This window comes from Bombyx mandarina, chromosome 15 (assembly GCF_030267445.1).
Source record: "Bombyx mandarina strain Sakado chromosome 15, ASM3026744v2".
Lineage (NCBI taxonomy): Eukaryota > Metazoa > Arthropoda > Insecta > Lepidoptera > Bombycidae > Bombyx > Bombyx mandarina.
Window position 1 is genome coordinate 7,607,946 of NC_143221.1, and position 23,898 is coordinate 7,631,843.

Genomic DNA, 23,898 nt, shown 5'->3' on the forward strand with positions numbered 1-23,898 from the left:
TTTGCTCTGTTTTATTTATTTAATCCATTAACCCAAATTACTTTTTTAATTAACTAAAATTCAGTTTAGAACAAAGTAAATTCAAATTCAAAATCTGATGAAAGGAATTAAAAATTGATTTGAAGTTAAATTAAGTTTTTTTTTATTGTAATGTATTTTTTAAGAGTGACTTCTCTTTGTTTCTAATATCTTAATCTGGCACACACATGAGCTGTACCAAAGCCAAACCAAACATAGCAAACCTAAATAACTGTTAAAGTAGTTTACAATATCATGAAAATAAACAGAAATGTGACAATAATTCTGAAAATGGTTAAATTAAACACAAAAGAACGCTGACATACTACAATCTGTGACATACTTCAATACCAAGAGCTCTAGATTTCATATTAGTAAATAAAAGCAATTTAAACAAATTGAGAGTAAATTATAACTTTAAAATTATGTAGGCAATGTGTATGTTATATTTGACTAGTTCTGCCTGTTAATGTGTATGTACTTTGTTGACTTATGAAAATAATTAACCATTTTTTGTCTGGGTTGGTCCTAGTTTATGATAGATCCTACTATACTGTAAGATGAGAGATTGAGAGGCTTATTATTTACAAAAATGTCTGTCAACTATTTTTTTTAATTTTTTTTTGTTGAGATTAGAATAACACACTCCTGATTTTTTTTTCTATACTGATAGCCTTGACGTCTAGATAAGTTCACAGGGCTCAAACCGGGAATGTTGCTAACACTGCCCCTAGCAAGAGCAGTGCTTCGCAGAATCAACCGCTGGATCGGAAACGTGACCCACTGAGAAGATCCAGCGAGAAACTCAGTAGGCTGTGTCTATGGGTTAATTTACTTATCAAGCTCTCCGTGGCAAGCGTCGAGTTCGGCGAGGACGGTGACCGGTGCTTGAGGTACCTAAAAGCACCGTTAATGGATCGGCAGGATCTGTAATTACGTGTTTAGGGCGACGTCTACTGTTTACCATTCGGTACACAGGATCGGGTATGTAATTTTCGGTGGCCACGACAAGAGGGTTTTCATGTTACGCCGCCTTCTCAAAGTGGCGCAATGATGCCGACTGTAAATACTTACTGACATTCCTTAAGAACCATGGTGCTCCTACCGATATCCTGCAAAAACGGGATTGAATGACTTGAAGGGGTTTCAAGTTAGTGCGGGCCGCGTGAGCGACACGCTACACTTGCATAGGCCATGGCGGGGCGTATGCAAGTTTTGTAGAGTGTCACCTCATTACGAACGGACAATTTACATCGCTTGTACATCATAGGATACGTCAACAATACAGAGGGTGCGTCGTCTTGTGAGTGAGGATCGGTTGGTATCACTGCCCTGCTTATTTCCGCAAGATAATCTCAAAAATGCGTATCGTTTTGAAGGCTGTACAACTGTTATACCGGTCACTCACATGCGCACGAATACGCAAACCCGCAAGTGTGGGACGACATTTGCAAATGATTATGCAAAGTTTTCGCTGCATTCGTGGTTTTCCAAGCTGTGTTGGTTTTTTAACAGACATCAAAGCGCGCGAACCGCGAACCTTCGCGTAGTCTCCCACACATTCGTTTGCCCAGTTGCGCCGACGATTGCGAAGGTAACGGACGTATCGCCATTTTCATAGTTCGCGACGTCTACTGTGTAGCGTATCTTCATCAAAGGAAATCCCATAAAAACAGCATGGCTGTTAATGATGTCTAGGAAAGAATTCAAAACTCTTTTTCTCTTCAATGTTCTATTGACGAATTAAAAAGGAGGAGAAATTCGTGAGACATTCGTGTAGGAGGAAGCGCAAACGGGTTCGCAAATTGAGTATGCGAATCTATTTGCACAGCCGCTAGGTTTTCGAATGAATGTTTGACGGCCCTTCACATGCGCGCAAACATTCGTACAATGTACGAATATTTGCGCGCATGTAGGTGGCCGGCATTATACTAAATAAAACAATTGAGATTTAATACGTAGTAATACATAATTAACGAATTTTCACGATTGACTTCTACGGTGAATTAATAACACCGTGTAATAAAAATCAAATCCGCAAAACTATAATTTGCGCAATTACTGGTGGTAGGACCTCTTGTGAGTCCGCACAGGTAGGTACCACCACCCTGCCTATTCCTGCCACGAAACAGTAATTGCGTTTCGACTTGAAGGGCGGGGCAGCCGTTGTAACCATATTAAGACCTTATAACTTATACCTCAAGGTGGGTGGCGCATATACGTTGTAGATATCTATGAGCTCCAGTAACCACTTAACACCAGGTGAGCTGTGGGTTCGTCCGCCAATCGAAGAAAAAAAATTTTGATCTCATGTCTCGTGGTAGGTTGTGGTAGGTATTCACGTGATGATCTGCAAGGGATCCGGTGAGCACTTAAGACCAGCTGGATCGTGAAATCATTCACCCGTCTATGCAACAAAAACAAATGTCTGCGCAAATACGCCGTATAATAATAACCTTCATATTAAGAGGACCACTGGTTTTTCTGTGTTTTCTGTCAATGCTTATTTTGTATTGCTGACATCGTTGTCATCGATGACAATCTGCTCATTGATTGTAAATAAATTTTAATTATCGTAAATGGAAAACAAGGTAATTAACAGCAAATTATTTCGAGAGGTTTTTAGTTATTTTTTTATTGTCGTAAGCTAGAGCCCGTCAATACGATAATTTTAATATGTACCTTGTTCGGACTTGAAACACGAGATCGAAGTCAAAATTTTAAATAATGACTTTCCCGCCTCTCATATTGGGACGCATAGTCAGTTCCCAACGAAAATGCGCAGATTGTAATCCTTAGGGCCTGTACACACCACGTTTTTTAAACGCGCCGTCGACGTGCGTTCGTAGCGATACAGACGCGATACGCACGCAAGTCAGACGCAGCCTGTAGAGCTTTGCACACCTGTATAAATTCAAATACACGTTTGAATCGATACAGAGGTGTATCGATACAAACGCGCGTTAGCATCACGTTTGTACATAGGCGGCACAGAAAATTTCGGGAATTAACGAAGTGACACAACATTACTATTTAAAAATGTATTTATTGCTTTTCGAAGTATTCTCCGCGAAATTTGACACATTTTTCCATACGATGGAACCAATCATTGAAGCAACCATTCCATTCGGAAGTTGGGGTCTCCAAAATGGCCGTTTTGTAGGCGTCCACAGCTTCTTCAGGTGATAAAAATCTCTGTCCACGCAATTTATTCTTTATTTTAGGGAAAGTATAGAAATCATTAGGGCTTAGGTCGGGGCTGTACGGCGGATGGTCTAATAATTCTATGTTTTCTTGCTCTAAAAACTCTTTTGTTCTGTGCGCGGTGTGAGAACTCGCATTGTCGTGATGGAGGATGATGCGGCGGTTGCAGTTCTCTTTACGGAGTTCAGAAACGACCTGTGGCAAACAAATGCTAGCATACCATTCTGCATTAACCGTTCTTTGTCCCTCAAGAGGAATAGTCGTAACATGGCCGGTTTTGGAGACAAACGTGGCCACCATTTTTTTTGCAACTCTCCGTGAACGAACAATTTTTGTTGGCTTTAACTCATTTTCGAACACCCAAACTCGTGACTGGTTTTTTGTTTCGGGTTCGTAAGCGTATATCCAGGATTCGTCACCTGATACAATGTTGTATACAGCATTTGAGGATCCTGCATGGAATCTTTCGAGAGTTCTGACGCACCAAGTAACGCGAGCCGCTTTTTGCTCTTCACATAGCGAATGCGGTATCCATCGGGAAAACAACTTTTTTAAACCTAATTGTTCATGCAAGATTATTTGTATTTGACTCATGCCAATGTCTAAAGTTGCCTAAATTTCGCGGTATGTCACATGTCGATCTTCCTCAATCAGCTTACGCACAGCATCAACGTTTTCTTGGGTGACTGCAGTTTTTGGACGACCTTGACGGGGATCATCACTGAGCTTGACACGTCCACGTTGAAACTCAGCAAACCAGCGATAAATTGTGGTTTTGGATGGGGCTTCATCACCAAATGCAGAAATCATCCGGTCAACACACTGTTTTTGTGTTAAACCACTTCGAAAGTTATAATAAATCATCCCTCTTGAATTTTCTCGAGTCAATTCCATTTTCTCAACGACTAAACAAGTTTGACAAAACCTCGTGACAAGACCGAGAATCTTTTTAAAATAAATAAATGGTATTCGATTTTTAAAACCAAGGAGTTTTCAATTAAAAAGATTTTAATATGACAGGAACAGTGGAAATATTCCATTCCCGATACTTTTAGTGCAGCCCTCGTATCAATACAAACGACAAGAAACCATTCTGTGGGATAAAAGCGCGCCGTCGACGGCGCGCTTAAAAAACGTGATGTGCACAGGCCCTTAGGATCGCCGTTGCGTTGCTATCTGAAAAAGGCATCAAAAGTCTCAGAGGTAAATAGAAGTGGATGCCTATTAAATACAAAGGCAAATTTTCGGTATCTATGTATTTTGCAATGAAGGTCCAGACAAATATTTGAGTCGACTATTATCAAAGCCGGCAATGTGACTTTTGGACAATTATTGGTAAATCAGAAAAACGAATTATTGACTTTGTATTCCATTGGCAGTCACAAAACTCTTCTGAACGACATCTTAGATAAATAACAGGTTAAGTATTAACCTTTATTTAATGCAGGTTTTGAACCGTATTCTTTGAAGGAAACGATTATATTCAAATCAATCTGTATTGACATATCAATAACATTTTTTTGTCCAAATGCACAGATTGCCACCTTTAATAATAGACGACTCATTTAAAGCTCTGAAGAAGACAAGATATTTTCTATTGACTATTCATAGGCAACATAGATTTGGGTGTGTGATGACGACCTAAAATAGCACCAACTCTTCTTTTCCCGATAAGAGGCGGCTGAGAGATTTACCGGAGAATAACAGACAGCTATCTAGATAATAAACTAGTGTAGGTACTGTGATCCCCACTTGCGGCATTTACTAGTAGTAGGGCGTATCGTAAGCCCGCATATGTAGACGCCACCATCCTGACTCTTTCTGTCGTAAAGTAGTAATGCGTTTTGTTTTCAATGGTAACTACTACTCTAGTAACCACTTTACACCACGAAGGCTGACTGTATTATGTGCGCAATAAAAAATAGAATCGACTAAGTTACAGAAATTGTTTCTTTCAAAGCTAATTAAAAAAATCTTTGTTTTATTTTTTTTACTTAAAAACTAGATTACAATATATAACACTACTTAATTAAAAATAAATATATTTTGAGCCACATTGGGACTCAGCTTCGTACTATCCCATGAGAAACAGCAGTGCAGCGATTCACATATAGTAAAACTCTTTACTCCGGCTTTCTTCATTCGCGTTTTCACTACCTACTCTCGGTTTAAAAAAATGCGACCCAATTCCTACATTAACGGCTAAAGATCTCTTAATTCGCGGATGTAATCGGCGGTACATACACATTAATAAAAAGGATTCCAATATATGATATCCAACCGAATATCTTTTGTAAACGCGTCGTCTAATGAATTAATAAAAAAGTACAATAATAATAATAATAAACATTTATAGACCTTATACCTTATATAAATAGACCTTATTACAACTATACCTAAAGAATGTTTTTATTTTGTCACCTAGGAAAGTATCCCTATAATCCCATAAAATATGTAAATTGTTGTAATATTAAGCTCGGAGCGCGCTGTACGACCCTGCGCATGTACGGTTCAAAAGCTGCACGTGCAGTAGACCCGAAAGAGTGATTTTTATTTTTAGCATTAATTATTGAGATTGATTATTTTCAGCCCAAAGTTTTTACTGGATATTTTGCGGACGGGGTCAGGCGTATAGATTTAGTTTTGGTATTACGCGATGATGGAAATTCGCAAATTGAGGGCATCACTAATACTTTTCTCCTGAACGCTTTGAAGCTTGGTCTCGAAATAGAGATGGAGCAGGGAACGGTAAGACCCAAATCTATTGCTTACCGTTAATCAATTGAGTAATTTGCAAAAAAATTTAAACATCGGACATAAAATATATAACTAATAAGACGTTTATTTTAATTTCAGATGAAAAGACATAAGGACTTAATATTTGCAAAAGTCCATGCACCGGACTCATTAATACGACAATACGCAGAAATTTTCAGTATTCAAAGACATTTCAAGGACAGTCATGTTGATTTCATAAACGCTGAGAATTCGTTCATGAAATATTTTAAAATGATAATGCCTTTCTTTTTTAACAGACGCGAAAGAGAATGGATCAAGTTGGTGCGGTAAATATATGATTTTTAGTCCATTGTTAAAATTAAAAATATTATAGTGATCGGTGGCACGGTAGTTTGCGCCTTTAGACTGCTGTTTCAAGGATCGGGGGTTTGTTTCGCAAATCAGGCAATATATAGATAGTCGTGGGTTATATTAGCTCCGGATTGTTTATATGCCTGCCTGTTCACTAATCACCACAAACAATCAACATCACAGTAATACCACTGCCTATCTTAAAATAACATGAGATCAAAATCGTTAATAACATGAGATCAAAATCGTAATTAGATGACGACTGTAAAACCGTTTATGCGTGATGCGTGACTTTGGCAATAGAAATAGGCATGACGTTTGTACCTTTCTGTGGGAGAGAAATACATACTACTATCAGCTAATATGACCAAAGTATTCTCGTATATATTTAAATAACGTTTCTATCCATTCTCCAGTTTATCTTTTGATCGTCTTTCTCGACAATCAATGCGAAAAAAATGGGAATTTGCTATTAATTACCTTCTGCCATAAAACTCTTGATACTAAAAGATCTTTTTAAACTTCTGTTTGTAGAAACCAATATCCGAATCCAAAAAACTATTCTACTTTAGAACGAAGCCAAATTGTATACAGGATATTTCTTGCTTTGCCTTTCGGGAATAATGAGAACTATGTAGGTTTGGAGAGGTTAGTTTTTACACTTTAAAATTTTAGTTGTATAAAAATCGTTCACATGGACGTCAATCGTTTCATAAGCTTAAGTGTCACTCTGTAGTACATTATATAATATAAAAAAATGTGCATCGAAAGATGTTCGATGTCTGTCAGATTATTATAACCAGGCAGCGGTCTGGCTCTGCCCCTGGCATTGCTGAAGTCCATGGGCGACGCTAACCACTCTCCATCGGGCGGGCCGTATGCTCGTCTGCAAGGGCAAGAAATAAAAATTTAAAAAACCTCTGGTTAGCAATGCAAAAAAGACGATTAAGTCCGCTTATTTTACTACGAAAATTGTAAGGTATTTGAAGCGTCGATAACAATATAATGGCTATAAAAAATGCGAGTTTAAACAGTAAAAGTAGTTTGCATTACATCTTCAACTCTCGAATTCCGAAGAAAACCTACAATCGGTTTCCAGAGATCATTCTTTCCACTTAACTTATTAATTTATTTACGCAATGTTTTATTATTATTGCTTCGTTGGTTGACAGAGCTCCAGGTCCCCCCTGTTGAGTAGTTACCGGAAATCTTTAGTCGCGTTTTGTGACATCTACGTAAAAGGTTAGGTTGATACTACGAGTGTTGTAAGATCGATCGATAAAACAATCGATCTACAAGAACAGAAGTAAAATATGTTTTGAATTTTAATGAAGAAATAAGATTTTTAATTTCCTGTTACCGTACATATTGAAGACGTTGACGTCACTATTGCGTAAGCCAAAGCGCCTTGCGATTAATCCATAGCGTTATTTTAATTGGACATTTTGTTTGATTCATTTTAAGTTCAGTTTTTATTTATTTTTTATTCTACACAGATTATTAAAACGTAATTTGATCATTGACGCATATGCTCTACATGATGGACCATATTTTTTTCTGCCGAAACAAGGCGTTGCAAATGTAGTAAACGCAAGACAGGTACTGGTACTTATTGCTTGGAAAAAAAAAACTTGTTGGTGTCACTCATGGGAATGATCCCATGTCAACAAAACTCCTTTAGATTAGAATAAGATATAGACAAAGTTTACAGAAATACGTAACATATTTTTGTGTTTAATAATAGTTTTTCTTATTTAATACACAACACCAGAATTCGTGTGTGCTATGCGTAATCTATTTATTTTGCAAGTGGTTTATCCAATTGATTTGAAACTTCAGTTGTTGTTGATATTTTCGTTATAGTGCCTTAATAGATAGCAGCCAAGTACCTAGTCAGGTCATAAATTCTGTCACGTTTAATGTAAAATAATTGAAACAAGTTTATTCATTATGTAACCATTCATATACCAAAATGAACTTAACAAAACATAGATTCTTATGACACTAAAGTTTATTCAAAATGACCTCCGTGATTTTGAATACAGGCCTTCAATCTGCGCGGCCAGTCGTCTATCGCAGCACGAACGAGGTCCATGTCAATATCGGCGGCTGCCTTAATCAAGGATGTCTTGAGTGACTCCAAATTGGGATGAGACTTTGAGCACGCCTTTTCCTTCAAGTCTTGCCATATCTTGTAATCTAACGGATTCAATTCTTGACTGGAGGAGGGCCAGTCTTCGTGCCGGATGAAGTCGATTTCACGTGCCGCCAGCCAGTCTTGTGTGCTCTTCGCTCTATGAGCTGGCGCCGAATTTTGTTGGAATACCCAGTGCCTGTTATTGAACATGGTATGAGAAACAGGTTCCACAAGGTTCTTCAGGACTGTATTTTGATACACAACTGCATTCGTTTTTACACCTTTCTCACAAAAATGTACCTCTGTTAAGCCCCAATAAGAAACTCCCAACCATACCATGAGCGAGGATGGAAAATGACCTCGTTGGACACGCGGAATACGGTTGCTCGCTTCTTCACTACTGTGTGCGTACACCTTATCATTTTGTTTGTTGTAGCTCTCTTCTACGGAAAAAATTTTTTCATCCGAAAAAAAAAAAATCCCGATATTTTTTTCCCGCGTACCGCTTCAACAAAGCGCGGCATCTCTTCAGCCTCAGGTCCATTAGACGAGCATTCAAACGATGTCCTGTTTTTCTTCGATATGCCCGAAGCCCTAAGTCTTCATTTAACACCCTTTTCACCGTGGTTCTGCTTAACCCCATCTGAAGGGCCAACAGTTTCTGCTTACATTTGGGATTTCTTTGAATTCGCGCCTTCACAGCTTTTATCACTGCTGGAGTCCTAACAGACCGAGGGCGACCACTTCTTGACCTGTCATCTACACTAGAGTCTTCATTGTATCGTTTGATGGTACGATAAACGAATCTTTTGGTTATATTCAAATTTTTCAGTATGCAAAAAATTTGAATTGGCGCGTAACCGCAACGATGCAACGCAATAACTGCAACTCGGCCTTTAAGCGTCCACTCCATATTTAAAAATGAGTAAAATTTTTAAAAGTATACATTTTTATTTTCATGAACAATTCGAAATTCGAATTCAATAAACTTTTTTGTGGCCAGCATTCTAAAAGAAAAGTTTTTACAGTGTGACAATACTTATGACCTGACTAGTTATTTTTAACAAATTGGTGTACTGCGTACCTAAAACATTAGCCATAGTAATAGTGGTGCGTGACCGGGTCGTACTAGTTATATGATATCTAAGATAGTAAGCTTCCTTGGCAAATAGGTTAAAATACAAAAAATCTTAAATTTCAGATCTTATACACAAATTGGATAGGAGCTGATGCTCTACTGAAAGCACAACCTCTTAGCCTACTCCAAGAATATTTCGGCGAAAAAGTAGGTAAAATTATAAATAAAAAAATTGGTTAGGTATGTATTACGAAGTACAAAAGCTTAGTGTTTCTATGAGAGCTCCTGGCACTTACGCTGTTTGTATTAATTTGTATGCTTTTTAAAATTGCGTATTATTTACAAACATTTATTATTTTGTGGCACCTGTGACAGAGAAGCTGAGGAGTGCGCGTTTGGGGTGGTATGGACATGTGATGAGACGAAATGAAAATGAGGTTGGTAAGAGAGTGTTAACTATGAATGTGGAAGGATATAGAGGAAGAGGTAGACCTAAGAAGAAATGGATAGAATGTGTGAAAGACGATATGGGTAAGAGGGGAGTGAGCGAAGAAATGGTGTATGATAAAAGAGTATGGAAGGAGAAAACATGTTGCGCCGACCCCAGGTGACTGGGAGAATGGCAGGATAATGATGATTTATTATTTTGTGTTTTCGGTAAAAAGGTTTAGATTTAAGCTACTGTACTTAATTGAAGATGTCCGTATTTTTTGTTTGTTTGTAGATAGCGTTTTATTTCGCCTTTTGCGAATTGTTTAATCGTTTCCTGCTCTTAAGCTGCGGAGCTGGTATTGTAATGATTTATGAAGCCTTCAAGGAGTTAAATTTGAAGACTGCACTGTACAAAAGACGGGGCGTCGAGTGAGCATCACTTAAATATATTTTTTAAAGATCGTCGTATGTATTATTTTTTTAAATTTTTTTTATTGCTTCGATGGGTGGACGAGCTCACAGCCCACCTGGTGTTAGGTGGTTACTGGAGTCCATAGACACCTACAACGTAAATGCGCCACCCACCATGAGATATAAGTTCTATGATCTCAGTATAGTTACAACGGCTGCCCTACCATTCAGACCGAAACACATTACTGCTTCACGGCAGAAATAGGTAAAGCGGTGGTACTTACCCGCGCGGACTCACAAGAGGTCCTACCACCAGTACACAGTACTACAGTTGTTACAGTGCTATTGTACTTAAGGGTCAGTGTAGCACAATAAGGATCTAGTAACATGAAATAGTGCGAGTACTGCATCTTTTTAGGACGTTGAGCACTTAACAAGCCTTTTTGACCTAAAGAGGGCGTTGACATCTATGGCCAATATTTAAAGGCTATGACTTGAATAACTTTTAGAACGTTCCTTTTTTTTCCGCGCTTTTCTATTTAGATGGAGCGAATCGGTCATACACGTGTTCATCAGAAATTGCTGATTGCATTATAATGACACCTTAATATTTTCTAATACATTATGACGTTTTTAATTTTATCGCTTTTCAGGAATACATTTTGCCTGAATGTCGGAAGTTATAAGAATTCGTATATGTGTCCGAATTGTCGTGATTTTAACATATGTCCATTTACTAGAGTGACTGATCATTGCAAAGAAGTTACATTGGGCTTCATGTTAGAATCTCCGTATATGATTAATTATTATATTTTCATTATGATTTGGGGTAGGTAACGTCTTCCAAAACCTTTACATTCATTACAACATTCCATGTGACCGTTTGTATTTTATAATGATACTAGATTCTAATGATTTGCAGGAATAATTTTTATTTTTGTGTGGAAAAGGAGAGAGCACTATCTTTCATGGTTGTGGGAAAGTGACTGTGGTAGTACAAGTATATTAAGGTAACTACTAAGGTAACTTGTACCGTAAATATGTTGGGTGCGAGCGAATTGTCGCTGGTATTAATATATATTTTTTCTAGGCTTAGTATAGCGGTATCTATATATAACGCAGGAGAAGAATAGAAGGTCGGAACAGCGTCAACAATCATTAAAAAAATTAATTTTGCATTTTTTTATTTTTTTTTTATTGCTTAGATAGGTGGACGAGCTCACAGCCCACCTGCTGTTAAGTGGTTACTGGAGCCTATAGACATCTACAACGTAAATGCGCCACCCACCTCGAGATATAAGTTCTAAGGTAATTAAAAAAGGGCAACGGCTACCCCACCCTTCGAACCGAAACGCATTACTGCTTCACGGCGGAAATAGGCGGGGTGGTGGTACCTACCCGTGTGGACTCCCAAGAGGTCCTACCACCAGTGATTACGCAAATTATAATTTTGCGGGTTTGATTTTTATTACACGATGTTATTCCTTCACCGTGGAAGTCAATCGTGAACATTTGTTGAGTACGTATTTCATTAGAAAAATTGGTACCCGCCTGCGGGATTCGAACACCGGTGCATCGCTACATACGAATGCAACGGACGTCTTATCCTTTAGGCCACGATGACTACGATGACTGCATCAAGTTAATAAGCCTGCCAGTAAATAATTATTAATTCAGTTAATACGCTATCTTTCTTAGGACAAACCTTTCATCGGGCGTGTAAGACACGTTGTTGATGCAGAATTATTTTTATAATAATAATTGTTGCGTTGTTTCGAGCTAATATTCTTCTCCGCGTAGATACCGCTACTCTAATCATAGTAAAATAATATTATAACATTACCTAGTATTTTATTTCCGGTTGCATGTTTCGGTTTCAGCCACGATTCTCTTGCATCGAATATATTCGAATATATATATATTGCAAATTGTTTTTATTTCTATTATTTTTTGTTCCACAATAGACCCGACCATAAAGCTAATTTCAAGACCATCAAGAGATCAAAAGTGACAGGAATATTGAAAAATTACGACAGTGTGTTTACAAAGATATTCAATATTATAAAATCTTTAGCTGTGGCTTTTGCGCTCGTGAGTGAACTCACTCTATTTAATTATAAGCTATTTCGTATCCCACTATTACACAATTAAGTAACAGAAGAATCATTACGGCTGCTACGCGTATAATACGTAATGGTCCCTCAGGCCAACTCGCGGCTTTCGATGACGACGAAAAAGCAGAGCCCAATGCACGCCCAGCACTCAATCCGCGGACCCCGTTCATGTAGAAATAGTAGACAGTGAGGTGGTAAGTAGAGCCTCCTTGTCACCCTCGAATGCGTTACCACCCGTTGTAACCACCGTTGGTACCACTACATGGAAGTTAAAGACCTAATTAAAGACCTACGTCCCCGCAAGGCTCCCGGTTCAGACGGTATAACTAACCGCGTTATTAAACCTCTGCCTGCCCAGCTCATCGTGATGTTGGCATCTATTTTCAATGCCGCTATGACGAACGGTATCTTTCCCGCGGTGTGGAAAGAAGCGGACGTTATCGGCATATATAAACCTGGTAAACCCAAAAATCATCCGACGAGCTACCGCCCGATTAGCCTCCTCATGTCTCTAGGCAAACTGTTTGAGCTACTGCTCTACAAACGTCTCAGAGACTTTGTCTCATCCAAGGGCATTCTCATCGATGAACAATCCGGATTCCGCACAAATCACTCATGCGTACAACAAGTGCACCGCTTCACGGAGCACATTACCGTAGGGCTTAGCCGACCAAAACCACTTTATACGGGAGCTCTTCTTCGACATCGCAAAAGTATTCGACAAAGTCTGACACAACGGTTTGATTTTCAAACTATGCAACATGAGCGTACCGGATAGTCTCGTGCTCATCCTACGGGACGGGACTTCTTATCGAACTGCTCCTTTCGATATCGAGTTGAAAGAACTCGCTCCTCCCCGTGACCCCTCACGGCTGGAGTCCCGCAAGGCTCTGTCCTCTCGCCACTCCTATTTAGTTTATTCGTCAACGATATTCCCCGGCGAATAAAGCCGACCCAGTTAGCTTTATTAGCCGACGACACGACTGTTTACTATTCGAGTAGAAACAAGTCTTTAATCGCGAGGAAACTTCAGAGCGCAGCCGTAGCCCGAGGACAGTGGTTCCGAAAATGGCGCATAGACATCAATCCAGCGAAAAGTACTGCGTTGTTATTTCAAAGGGGAAACTCCACACAGATTTCCTCCCAGATTAGGAGAAGGAGTCTCACACTCCCGATTACCCTCATTAGCCAACCCATACCCTGGGCCAGAAAGGTCAAGTAACTGGGAGTCACTCTGGATGCGTCCTGGATGACATTCCGCCCGCATATAAAATCAGTCCGCGACCGTACCGCGTTTATTCTCGATAGACTCTACCCCATGATCTATAAACGGAGTAACATGTCCCTTCGGAACAAGGTGACAGTTTACAAAACTTGCATAAGGCCCGTCATGACTTACGCGAGTGTGGTGGTCGCTCACGCGGCCCGCACACACATAGACACCCTCCAATCCCTACAATCCTGCTTTTGCAGGTTAGCCGTCGGAGCTCCGTGGTTCGTGAGGAACGTTGACCTACACGACGACCTGGGCCTCGAATCAATCCGGAAATACATGAAGTCAGCTTCGGAACGGTATTTCGATAAGGCTATGCGTTATGATAATCGCCTTATCGTTGCCGCCGCTGACTACTCCCCGAATCCTGATCACGCAGGAGCCAGTGACCGTCGACGCCTTAGACACGTAGTTACGGATCCTTCAGATCCAATAAACCTTAGCCTTAGACGCCTTCAACTCTAACACTAGGAGCAGACTTAGGGACCTTGGTAGCTGTACTCGTTGAACTCGACAAAGAGTTCAACGTGCAAACAAACCCATGCATCAGCCCGCTGAGTTTCTCGCCGGATTTTCTCAGCGTGTCGCGATTCCGATCCGGTAGTAGATTCATTCGCGAAGCAGCTGCTCTTGGGTTGCTAGGTCTCCTTCGGAGGCGCTCGGGCAGCTGTTAGCAAATCCCACCCCTCTTGGCTGAGCCTTTGCTCTTCCACCTGTCCTGGTGAAGCTGGAAGGGCCTCCGGGCCACCAGTAATCCATCAATCCTAAAAAAAAAATACGTAATAAAAAATACACAAAGGCAATAATTTTCACTCTAATTCATTGTTTACTGCACAGAGTATAATAATAATTTAATATGCATAGATATTTATTTGTTTTAGCTGTTTACCATGCTTATATGAATAATATAATCACACTTCATCATATATTGCGTGTTCATTATGAACATATTATATTATGAGAGTATGAATAATAATAATAAAGAAATGCAACAGAAATGAGTAAAGGAAAATATAATATGATAACGTTGTGTATTTTTAGCTTGCTGTAATTTTCCCGATGACTTTATACTGGGCCAATTTACAATTTCGGATCATACACAAAGTGAAAGCAGAAATTAAAGATCCTAATTATGCGCATTTTGCTGGTCTTGCTATATTTTCTTTGATCTACGTTTTCGTTAATATGTTTTTTGAAAAGGTATGTACGTACAGGAATCAATTTAAAAAAAATTAAGGTTCCAGCTAGTTGCGATTCGTGGCCACGAAAATTGTTATTTATTTAAAACGTCAGAAATAGTATAACTCCAAGAAAAAATGCGAGATTATACTGTAAAAGCAATTTTATTTAAAGGTTTGAAATAAGTTTTGAACTCGGTTGCTTTTTTAATATTAAATTGGAAACTGCATGATGATTTTTTATGTTAAATACCCCTGTGATAATAACATACTGCTTATTATGGTATGCTGATTTAATTGAATTTTATTATACCTACAAATAAGAATATGTCTCGAAATTTTAATCGATTCATATTATCATTAATGTTCGTTGATCTGGGCAATAGTGTGTGGCTAGACTACGCCATACTTGATACATATAACGTATTTAAGAAGATTCTTGAAATAATAAATATTTAAATTCGCAGATTATGGAAAAGCTGTCATATGTAATCGTTTCATTTGAGAATCATAAAACGCAAGACAGTTACGAAAAATCTTTGATTGAAAAGCAATTTGGATCGACGTTCGCTTTTAATTTTTCGTATTTCATCTTTCTTGGTTTTGTTAAAGTACGTGCCTTTTTATCGGAGTAAATAAATAGCTATGTGTTTATTCTGTATAATAATTAGTTTAGTAGTGTAATGTAATGTTAAGAACTATAAAAGTCTTCGTGATTATCAAAGATTTCGATGCACTCGTATCTACCGATGTGACTATACCGGCGTTCAAATCGCGCAGGCGGGAAAGTCGACGTCACCCAAAATACGTCATTTCGGATCCTCCCGATCCACTAACAGTGTTTTTAGGTACCTCAAGCACCGGTCATCGCTCTCGTCGAACCCGTCGCTTGCGACGAAGAGCTCGACGAGTAAATTAACCCACAGACACAGCCCACTGAGTTTCTCGCCGGATCTTCTCAGTGGGTCGCGTTTTCGATCCGGTGGTATATTCTGCGAAGCACGGCTCTTGCTAGGGTTCGTGTTAGCAACGTCGTCTGGTTTGAGCCCCGTGAGCTCACCTACTAGTTAAGGTTACTCTGAAATAGCCTCTCAAGGCTAGCAGCTTAGGTAGGAAAAAAGAAAAAAAAAGCAGGCGGGTGGCATTTTTTCTGAGGGAAGATATACTTTACACGTTTTTACAAACAACTTCCACGATCGAAAGATCATCTTCGTGTATTAATGAAAACAATTTAGAGAATTGCGAAATCACTGGATAGTCGTGAGTTCCGGTAAGCCAGGATAGGATAGCCGCTACGGAATACAATCAACAATTCGACCTCACGTCTCAACGTCCGCGGCAGAATATACGCAGTGATGTCTACAGAGTAGCTACTTAATACATTTACACGTCTATAATAGAGAAAAAAAAGTATATTTTAAGGCATACATTACGATTGAAATCTCTAAGTTCAATTTGATGAATATCCTATGTTCCCATTAACAGCTACGCGCTACAGCTACACGCTACAGCTACACGCTACAGCTACACGCTACAGCTACGACATATGAATTGACATGAATAGGACTGTAAGTCCTATTAATAGAAATTGAATTTGAATTTCCTATTTCATTTCTACAGGGAAGATTTTACACGTTTCCGTATGATATCGAGATGTGGAATTCGATTGCGGGCGTCGGTGTTATGAATTGCGGTGTGTTTACTTGCGTTAACGAAATGTGCGTGTTGCTTATCGTCAATGTGTTGTTCAAGAGCATCGTCTTTAGTGGTCTCTCGTCTTTATTTAGGTAAGTAGATCTTATATCAATATCTAGGTGATATCGAGGGGTGAAAGGCTATTTCGTTTAAGGGACATTTTTGCAGGACAACTTTACAGGAGAGCCATTAAAAATTTCAAATTAATAAGATATTTTTTTATAATATTTTACATCCTTTGTCGGCAGACGAGCATACGGCCCACCTGATGGTAAGTAGTTATTGTCGTTCTTAGACGTCAGCAATGCTAGGGGTATAGGCAAGTCGCTGCCTACCATAAATATCATAACAAAAAAACTTCAGATATTTCAATGGAGTAGACTCAATTGAAGTTCAATTAAAAACATTGAAAACTGTTGATGCTTATACCAAATAAAAGGCAACTCTAATTTATAAAGATAAATGTCGCGTATTAAGCCAAATATTAAACTAAATAGTCATTCACCCCTCAATATGTATATGTTGGTTGTACGTATGTATACTAAGCTCGGATGGTTAGGGCCCTATTTGTGACATTTAATGGTATTATTGGAGTATAACTCTAAATGAAAGAGCTTTGAGATACTCGTGGCCTAAAGGATAAGACGCCTGGTATAGTTGTATCGAGCGATGAGTCTAAGCCGGGGATCAAATCCGATATACTAATTTTTCTAATAGAATATGTCTGTACGTAACTAATGTTCGTGAAGCAGTTCCGGTACAACTTAACATTAATGGGCAATAAGCTCGTTAGTAAAAAGCTTACAATTAAAATCATGTAACTAAATAAATTTTGCTTACTTACCCCTTAATGCTTACCGGCGTGTTCCCGATGAATTCGAAGTAAACTTATTCGATCGTTCATACTAGTTTTATTCAAATTATATTTCTGTATTATTTTTTTTACTTATATTCTGCTTTTTATAAAAATGTCCTTTTGTGTTGAGCGAATTCTTCGTAAAAAAGAATTAATTCTTCCGTTTCGGATCTATGCTCTCCAATTAATTTTGTTTAGTGATTTCGTCATTTATAGGCAGTAGCTGCTTTTATTAGTACCGTGTCCAATGGTCCTAGAGTATATTAGTTATGGCGTCCAAATTAACTGGGACAAATGATAAGGGCTTTCATTTTTAGCAATTGAAATTGAAGAAAGCGATTTCAGTACAGTAATTTTTCAATGAAATTTTACAATAATAGGTGTAGGACGGACTACAACAAAACTAGAACAACCAATGCTAATGTACCATGCTGGGAAAGAGAATACATATTAAACAATATTAGCGAACAGTTTTACATCAACCAATTTAAGGATCTTGGTTAGTTTTTTTTTAATCTTACCCAATAACAAAGTTAAACTTTTTTCTCAGGTTAGAGGATGTTAGATGTTAGATGATAATATCACAGTTTAAGCGAACGGGTAATATAATATTTCAGTCATTCCGAATTATTCCTACTGTTTACATCCCTATTTTTTCCTATCAAAAATTAAAATAACACTGTAGAAACTTGCACTTGTAGGTCCCTCCCCGTTCGGATATGCAAGGAATTTTATTTCCTTTTTATTGCCTTCGTAGACTTTAATATAGCCTAGGTCATGGTGAGTGTTCACAGTCGCTCATGGATCCCTATAGCCTGTGAGCTTTGGTGACTACTTAAATCCTGGACACAACACGCTGAAAAAACACGCCCGGAAATCGTGTACCCAGTAAGTGTAGTATTGGGAAGCTACAGGTTGAAGAAGAAAGAAGAAGAATTGAATGGCATATCAGTGCACATAACCGGTGATTAAGTTCGACTTCATCTCTTACAGTATTCAGGTTACAATATCTAAATAATAAAGCGTCTAGAGTACTTAATTAGTGCTCTATGTCATTGCCAATCAAGAGTTGTAATCTAAACAACTAAATTAAATAAATAGTACAATTAACTTAGGGTATTTACTATTGAAACCGTTCTTCGAAAAAGCGGCGTGACACAATAACCCTCTAATTACCTAACTGACTTAGACCACAGGGTAACGCAAAGTCGTCGTCTTCTTAAACATGTCTTATCGGTTCCTCTCGATTATATCTCGGTGTTTTTAGGCTCTCCAAGCACCGGTCACCGCTACACCGTAAGAGTTCGTCGTGCAGTAATCCCACAGACTCAACCCACTGAGATTCTTGACGGATCTTCTCAGTGGGTCGCGATTCCAATGCGGTGGTAGAAGCTGTGCTTTTGCTAGGGCTAATGTTAGCAATTCTCTCAAGTTGAGCCCATGAGCTCACCTTGCCGTCTGCGCGTAGCTGGAATAGCCTCTTAAGCTACCAACGAATAAGGAGGAATAAAACAAATTTGAAACCGCATAATTTCTAATAATAAAATTTTGTCTTTTGAATCAGCTATTCAATTTGCCATGAGTGTACTATTTGTTGGTGCTTTTCCTCTCGCCCCAATTATAATTTTGATTGGAAACGTGCTGAAAATGAGGTATGTTTATCCAAAATGTCGCTAAGAGCATATTTGTATATTTTTTTTAAGCATTTGATTGTGTATTTTGACAATCTTCAAACTGATTTAACTAAAAAACAATTACGGTGATCTGATTTGAGGCTTAATGTTCATGAATGTACGTGTGATGAGTATTTGTATCAAAAAGTAGACGTGCTTAGACCACTTGCACAATAACACTTAAAGTCAGATTATTTCACTAATTTGTATGTATGCCTATTGGCCCTAGAGGATGATAATAGTGTCTTATCAAGTAATACAGCAATGAGATACTGACTTTCGTCTTTTACGACAATTTTTCCATTATTCTTCGATAGGTGTTATGTTTTTTCTATTCTAGTCTACATCCTAGTTTGAAGGTTGGTTTAATATTCAATTGTTTTACAGATATAATTCGTGGTACTTTCTGTTGGGAAGCCGACGCCCGTTATTACACGACAGTTTGGGAATAGTTAACTGGCGGAATATTATAACAGCGATTGCTTTCGCGTCTGTTATTTCAAATGTACTTATATTATTATTTATACTGTTAATTTTGCAGGATTTTATACTTTAAAGTATTAAAAATAATAACTATTGTTCTTAACTATAGCATATACGGATATGATGAAACCACAAATAACCCAATTGTAGATATTGCTTAAGTATCTAGGACGTTGATAAAAAGGCAGATTATTCTGGATGCTAATGTTAAATGTGGAATTTCTTAGGAAGATAGCTATACGACCTAGATATATGTGTATAAAAGCCTGTAAATAAAAGTTGGATGTATACCTGAGGAATTCTGCTTGACCCACGTTATCTGTATTTAACTGATAATATAGTAATTTTATTAGCTGGCTCTCAAAGACTGGGCGCGGCTTACTGATTTTAACAATATGCACCTACCATTCTTTCCCATGTAAATTCTAAATTCTTAATAGGTAGGTCTTTTTTTTCGGTTTTCACGAGTCGTGGTCATAATTTAAAAAAAGTACATTTACGGGTTAACACTTTCACTGCGTGACAGGCCCATATCGGCCCGCCGCGGTACTTTCAGCTGGTGCGTACGAAGAAAACTATGTCCGTCTCGCTCTTGCAGACCGATTATTTGAGGTGTTTCTAAGATTGAACACCGACAATTATATTCTATAAATTGTATACAGTATGTTTTCGCAAAGTTATAGCATTTTAATTTACCCTAGTGCTGGTGCATCGAGAAAGACCTGCCACGCACTGGTGGAAATTTTGAATTTTTTTATTTCATAGATGTGTGGACGAGCTCACAACTCACCTGGTGTTAAGTGATTACCGGAGCCCATAGACATTTACAACGTAAATGCCGCCACCCGCCTTGAGACAGTTACAACGGCTACCCCACCCTTCAAACCGAAACGCATTACTGCTTCACGGCAGAAATAGGCGAGGTGGTGCTACCTACCCGTGCGGACTCACAAGAGGTCCTACCAAACCTACCTTCCATGGGCACTTAATTATTCGTGCTTATTATGATTGCGTTCCTTTAAGGTTCTTATGATGGTGCTGAACACGAGAACGGCTCAAGCGGAATTTTACGAATGGTTCGGTTATCAATACAATACTGATTGGGTTTCGTTTCATTCAACACTGTTCGACGTGTCGGTTCGTTTCCATTGTTTACGTATTTACGATTCCGGTATTTTTTGTTTGTTGAAAACGTTCTTCAGCTCGTATGTTATCGTTCTGTAAAGAGCCCCTAACCTGTTGGTCTTTTTTTTTAACTATAATCTACACTTTACTACTTGTTCTAAAGAATTTAATATACATTTCATTACTGCACTGACTGACTCCTAAATTCTCAGTTGGAGAACTGTATTGCACGCAGTCTGAATATTTATTGACTTTTAAACTTGGAAAATAAAATGAACTAAGTAAAAATGCTGAAACTGCATTATAAGTTTTTTTTTATTGCTTAGATTGGTGAACAAGCTCTCAGCCCACCTGGTGTTAAGTGGTTACTGGAGCCCATAGATATCTACAACGTAAATGCGCCACCCAACTTGAGATATAAGTTCTAAGGTCTCAGTATAATTACAACTTCCCCACCCTTCAAACCGAAACGCATTACTGCTTCACGGCAGAAATAGGCAGGGTGGTGGTACCTATCCGTGTGGACTCACAAGAGTATAATGAAATTACAATCGCGGATAAAACAAAAGTTTTTATGCTGAGTGCACCATAATTTTTTATTTATTTATACAGGAGTATTTATTTATATATATTTATTTATACATAACAGTTCGTTCGTTCATTCGCAGGATTTCACTAAGAATGCGATCGTGGCTAAGGCCTACAAAAAATATAAAGGTTTTAAACCAAAAAAATGTATTTTTCCCGGTGAGTTACTTTTTTTCTGTTTGGATTTATCGATATCTCAGGCACCTACCCGGATTTTCATATTTTACATAAACAAATCTCTGTATCTATTTCCTTTTTTTTTTTTTCCTACCTAAGCTGATAGCCCTAGCGGCTATGTCAGCGTAACCCTAACTTTAGTAGGTGAGCTCACGGGGCTCAAACCTGACGATGTTGCTAAGACGAACCCTAGCAAGAGCCGTGCTTCGCAGAATCTACCACCGGATCGGAAACGCGACCCACTGAGAAGATCCGGCGAGAAACTCAGTGGGCTGTGTCTGAGAGTTAATTTACTCGTCGAGCCCTTCGTCGCAAGCGACGGGTTCGACGAGAACGGTGACCGGTGCATGAAGTACCTAAAAGCACCGTTAGTGGATCGGGAGGATCCGAGATGACGTGTTTTGGGCGACGTCGACTGCTTTCCATTCTGTCCGCAGGATCGGGAATGTAGTTACCGGCGGCCACGATGAGAGGGTTCTCGTGTCGTGCCGCTTTATCGAAGTGGCGCATGGACGCCGACTGAAGATACTTACTGATGGACTCTAAGTCCAGGTCGTCATGGAGGTCGACGTTCTTGACGAACCACGGGGCTCCGACGGCTATCCTGCAAAAACGGGATTGAATGATTTGAAATGATTTTAAGTGTATGCGGGCCGCGTGAGCGAACACTACACTTGCATAGGTCATGACGGGATCTATTTCCATTATCATCTGGCGGAGCTTCCAAATTATGACAATTTGCCATTGAACCGTGATTTCCCAATTCTGAAAAGGCGACTATGCTACGCTATTGCTTCTATTAAAATGCTACTTGATGACTTTGATGTCGATATCACACACACTTTCCCTAATGTGCTAATGACTGTACCGAATTACGCCACAATATGAATTACTTAGGAATGTACTTATACATAAGACAAACATACAAAGAAGCATTAAGGACGAAATATTTTAAATTTTTAATTGCAGGACGAAAACAAATGTACAAAGGGAAGATGACACCTTTAATATATGAAAGTAGATCTAAAAATACTGTGATGCAAAAGCTGATTTTGTTTCAGGTTACAAAGTATTAATTTCTTTAGATTCCAAAATATTATAATATATTTCAGCGCTACACGATCAGTAATAGAGAAATTAATATAAAAATTAAGTTAGAAACAACGCGAGATTTATAATGGCGAATACATAATAATATAGAATTTATTCGGTTAATATGACGTGTATGTTGCAGAAAAATAGAAATAATTACGAATTGAAACTACCATTATAAGCTTAAGTTTTGTTTTATGACAGAGCCAAGTTGCATTTTATTTCCTGAGTTTTTTCTTTTAAGTAACGTTTTAATTGCGATGGGGTTTCATGATAGCTCAAAGTACTTATCCATTTATTTATTCTTGAAAACTACGGGTTTTGAAGTCTCTGTGGCCTTATAAGTACGACGACCGGTGTAGATATAGTATCGCGAGATGCGTACGGTTATGTGGGAGTTCTCCTTTTACGCAAAAATGAAAGACAAAATTTATAAATTTGCTGAATTGGCGGTGTTGTTGTAAATCCGGTTTGTTGTACGGGTAGGATCTATCACTGCTTGTGTTACGGTTTGAAAAGCAGTTTGGAAAAGCAGTGATACTATAAAACTAAGACGTAATCGCGATGTCTCAAGATTGACGGCTTCATTTGCTTTCTGAATAATATATTACTACTAAATTTACAGCATATTGCCATTATATTGGTGTCGGCAATAGTTTTCGTCATCAACAGAGATTCTAAAGCAGTCACCGAAACTGTGGCCATTGAAAAAAGAATCAAAGAGCAGTGCTATATTCGACAAATCAAAAAGGAACCAAATCAAACAATTTGATTTTTTAAATATTTGTTTTTGTTGTGATTTCTAATGTTAATAAAATAAAATTTGATAAAATATACCGTAATTTTTTTTATTTCACAAAACTACTAAACTACATTAGTTTTAATATTAAATCTTAAAATTAACCTTTTTATTAGCTAAGTAGGCATATCCAGTCCGCTTTGGTAGTCGATCTATGGATTGAATTGAATTCGATGGCTACCAAAACTCACAGATTAACTCGCTTGGCCAATTTAAAGATTTCCTTTAAAATTTCATTGAAATCGGCCCAGCCATGTCAAGATTTAGGAATAGTACATACTTAGTACATACAAAAGTACAAGTTACGGAAATAATGCTGTCTTAATGAAGTAATTTTAAATGTATTTTATGATGTATTTTCTTTTTCATTACAATTACCATTATGTTATCAAAACTAGCACACTATCTCTATCGCTAAAAAAAATGTACCAAAAAATGTACACAAACTTCGTCCTGACAGTTAGAAGAACAAAGA

The 23,898-nt window shown here is 38.3% G+C and overlaps 1 protein-coding gene across 1 annotated transcript; it reads left to right on the forward strand.

Annotated features, from left to right (window-relative positions):
- Positions 1 to 2,745: 2,745 nt before the first annotated feature.
- On the forward strand, positions 2,746 to 23,458 carry LOC114239500 (anoctamin-5). Its single transcript, XM_028169721.2, has 20 exons — positions 2,746 to 2,806; positions 5,783 to 5,970; positions 6,079 to 6,287; positions 6,847 to 6,960; positions 7,809 to 7,911; positions 9,651 to 9,734; positions 10,252 to 10,388; positions 11,024 to 11,199; positions 11,293 to 11,380; positions 12,335 to 12,461; positions 14,799 to 14,957; positions 15,403 to 15,546; positions 16,556 to 16,722; positions 17,867 to 17,985; positions 19,051 to 19,138; positions 19,547 to 19,664; positions 20,666 to 20,779; positions 21,436 to 21,514; positions 22,502 to 22,593; positions 23,250 to 23,458. Exons 1-20 carry the CDS (start codon positions 2,746 to 2,748, stop codon positions 23,394 to 23,396), a joined length of 2,514 nt encoding a protein of 837 aa, XP_028025522.2. The 3' UTR covers positions 23,397 to 23,458.
- The last annotated feature ends 440 nt before the right edge of the window (positions 23,459 to 23,898 follow it).

Excerpts from the sequence above, each read along its gene's own strand:
- LOC114239500 (XM_028169721.2), top strand. The coding sequence starts at position 2,746 with ATGACTTTCCCGCCTCTCATATTGGGACGCATAGTCAGTTCCCAACGA. Across the intron at positions 9,735-10,251 it reads AAGAATATTTCGGCGAAAAA|ATAGCGTTTTATTTCGCCTT; the intron begins GTAGGTAAAATT and ends GTTTGTTTGTAG. Across the intron at positions 19,139-19,546 it reads GGAAACGTGCTGAAAATGAG|ATATAATTCGTGGTACTTTC; the intron begins GTATGTTTATCC and ends ATTGTTTTACAG.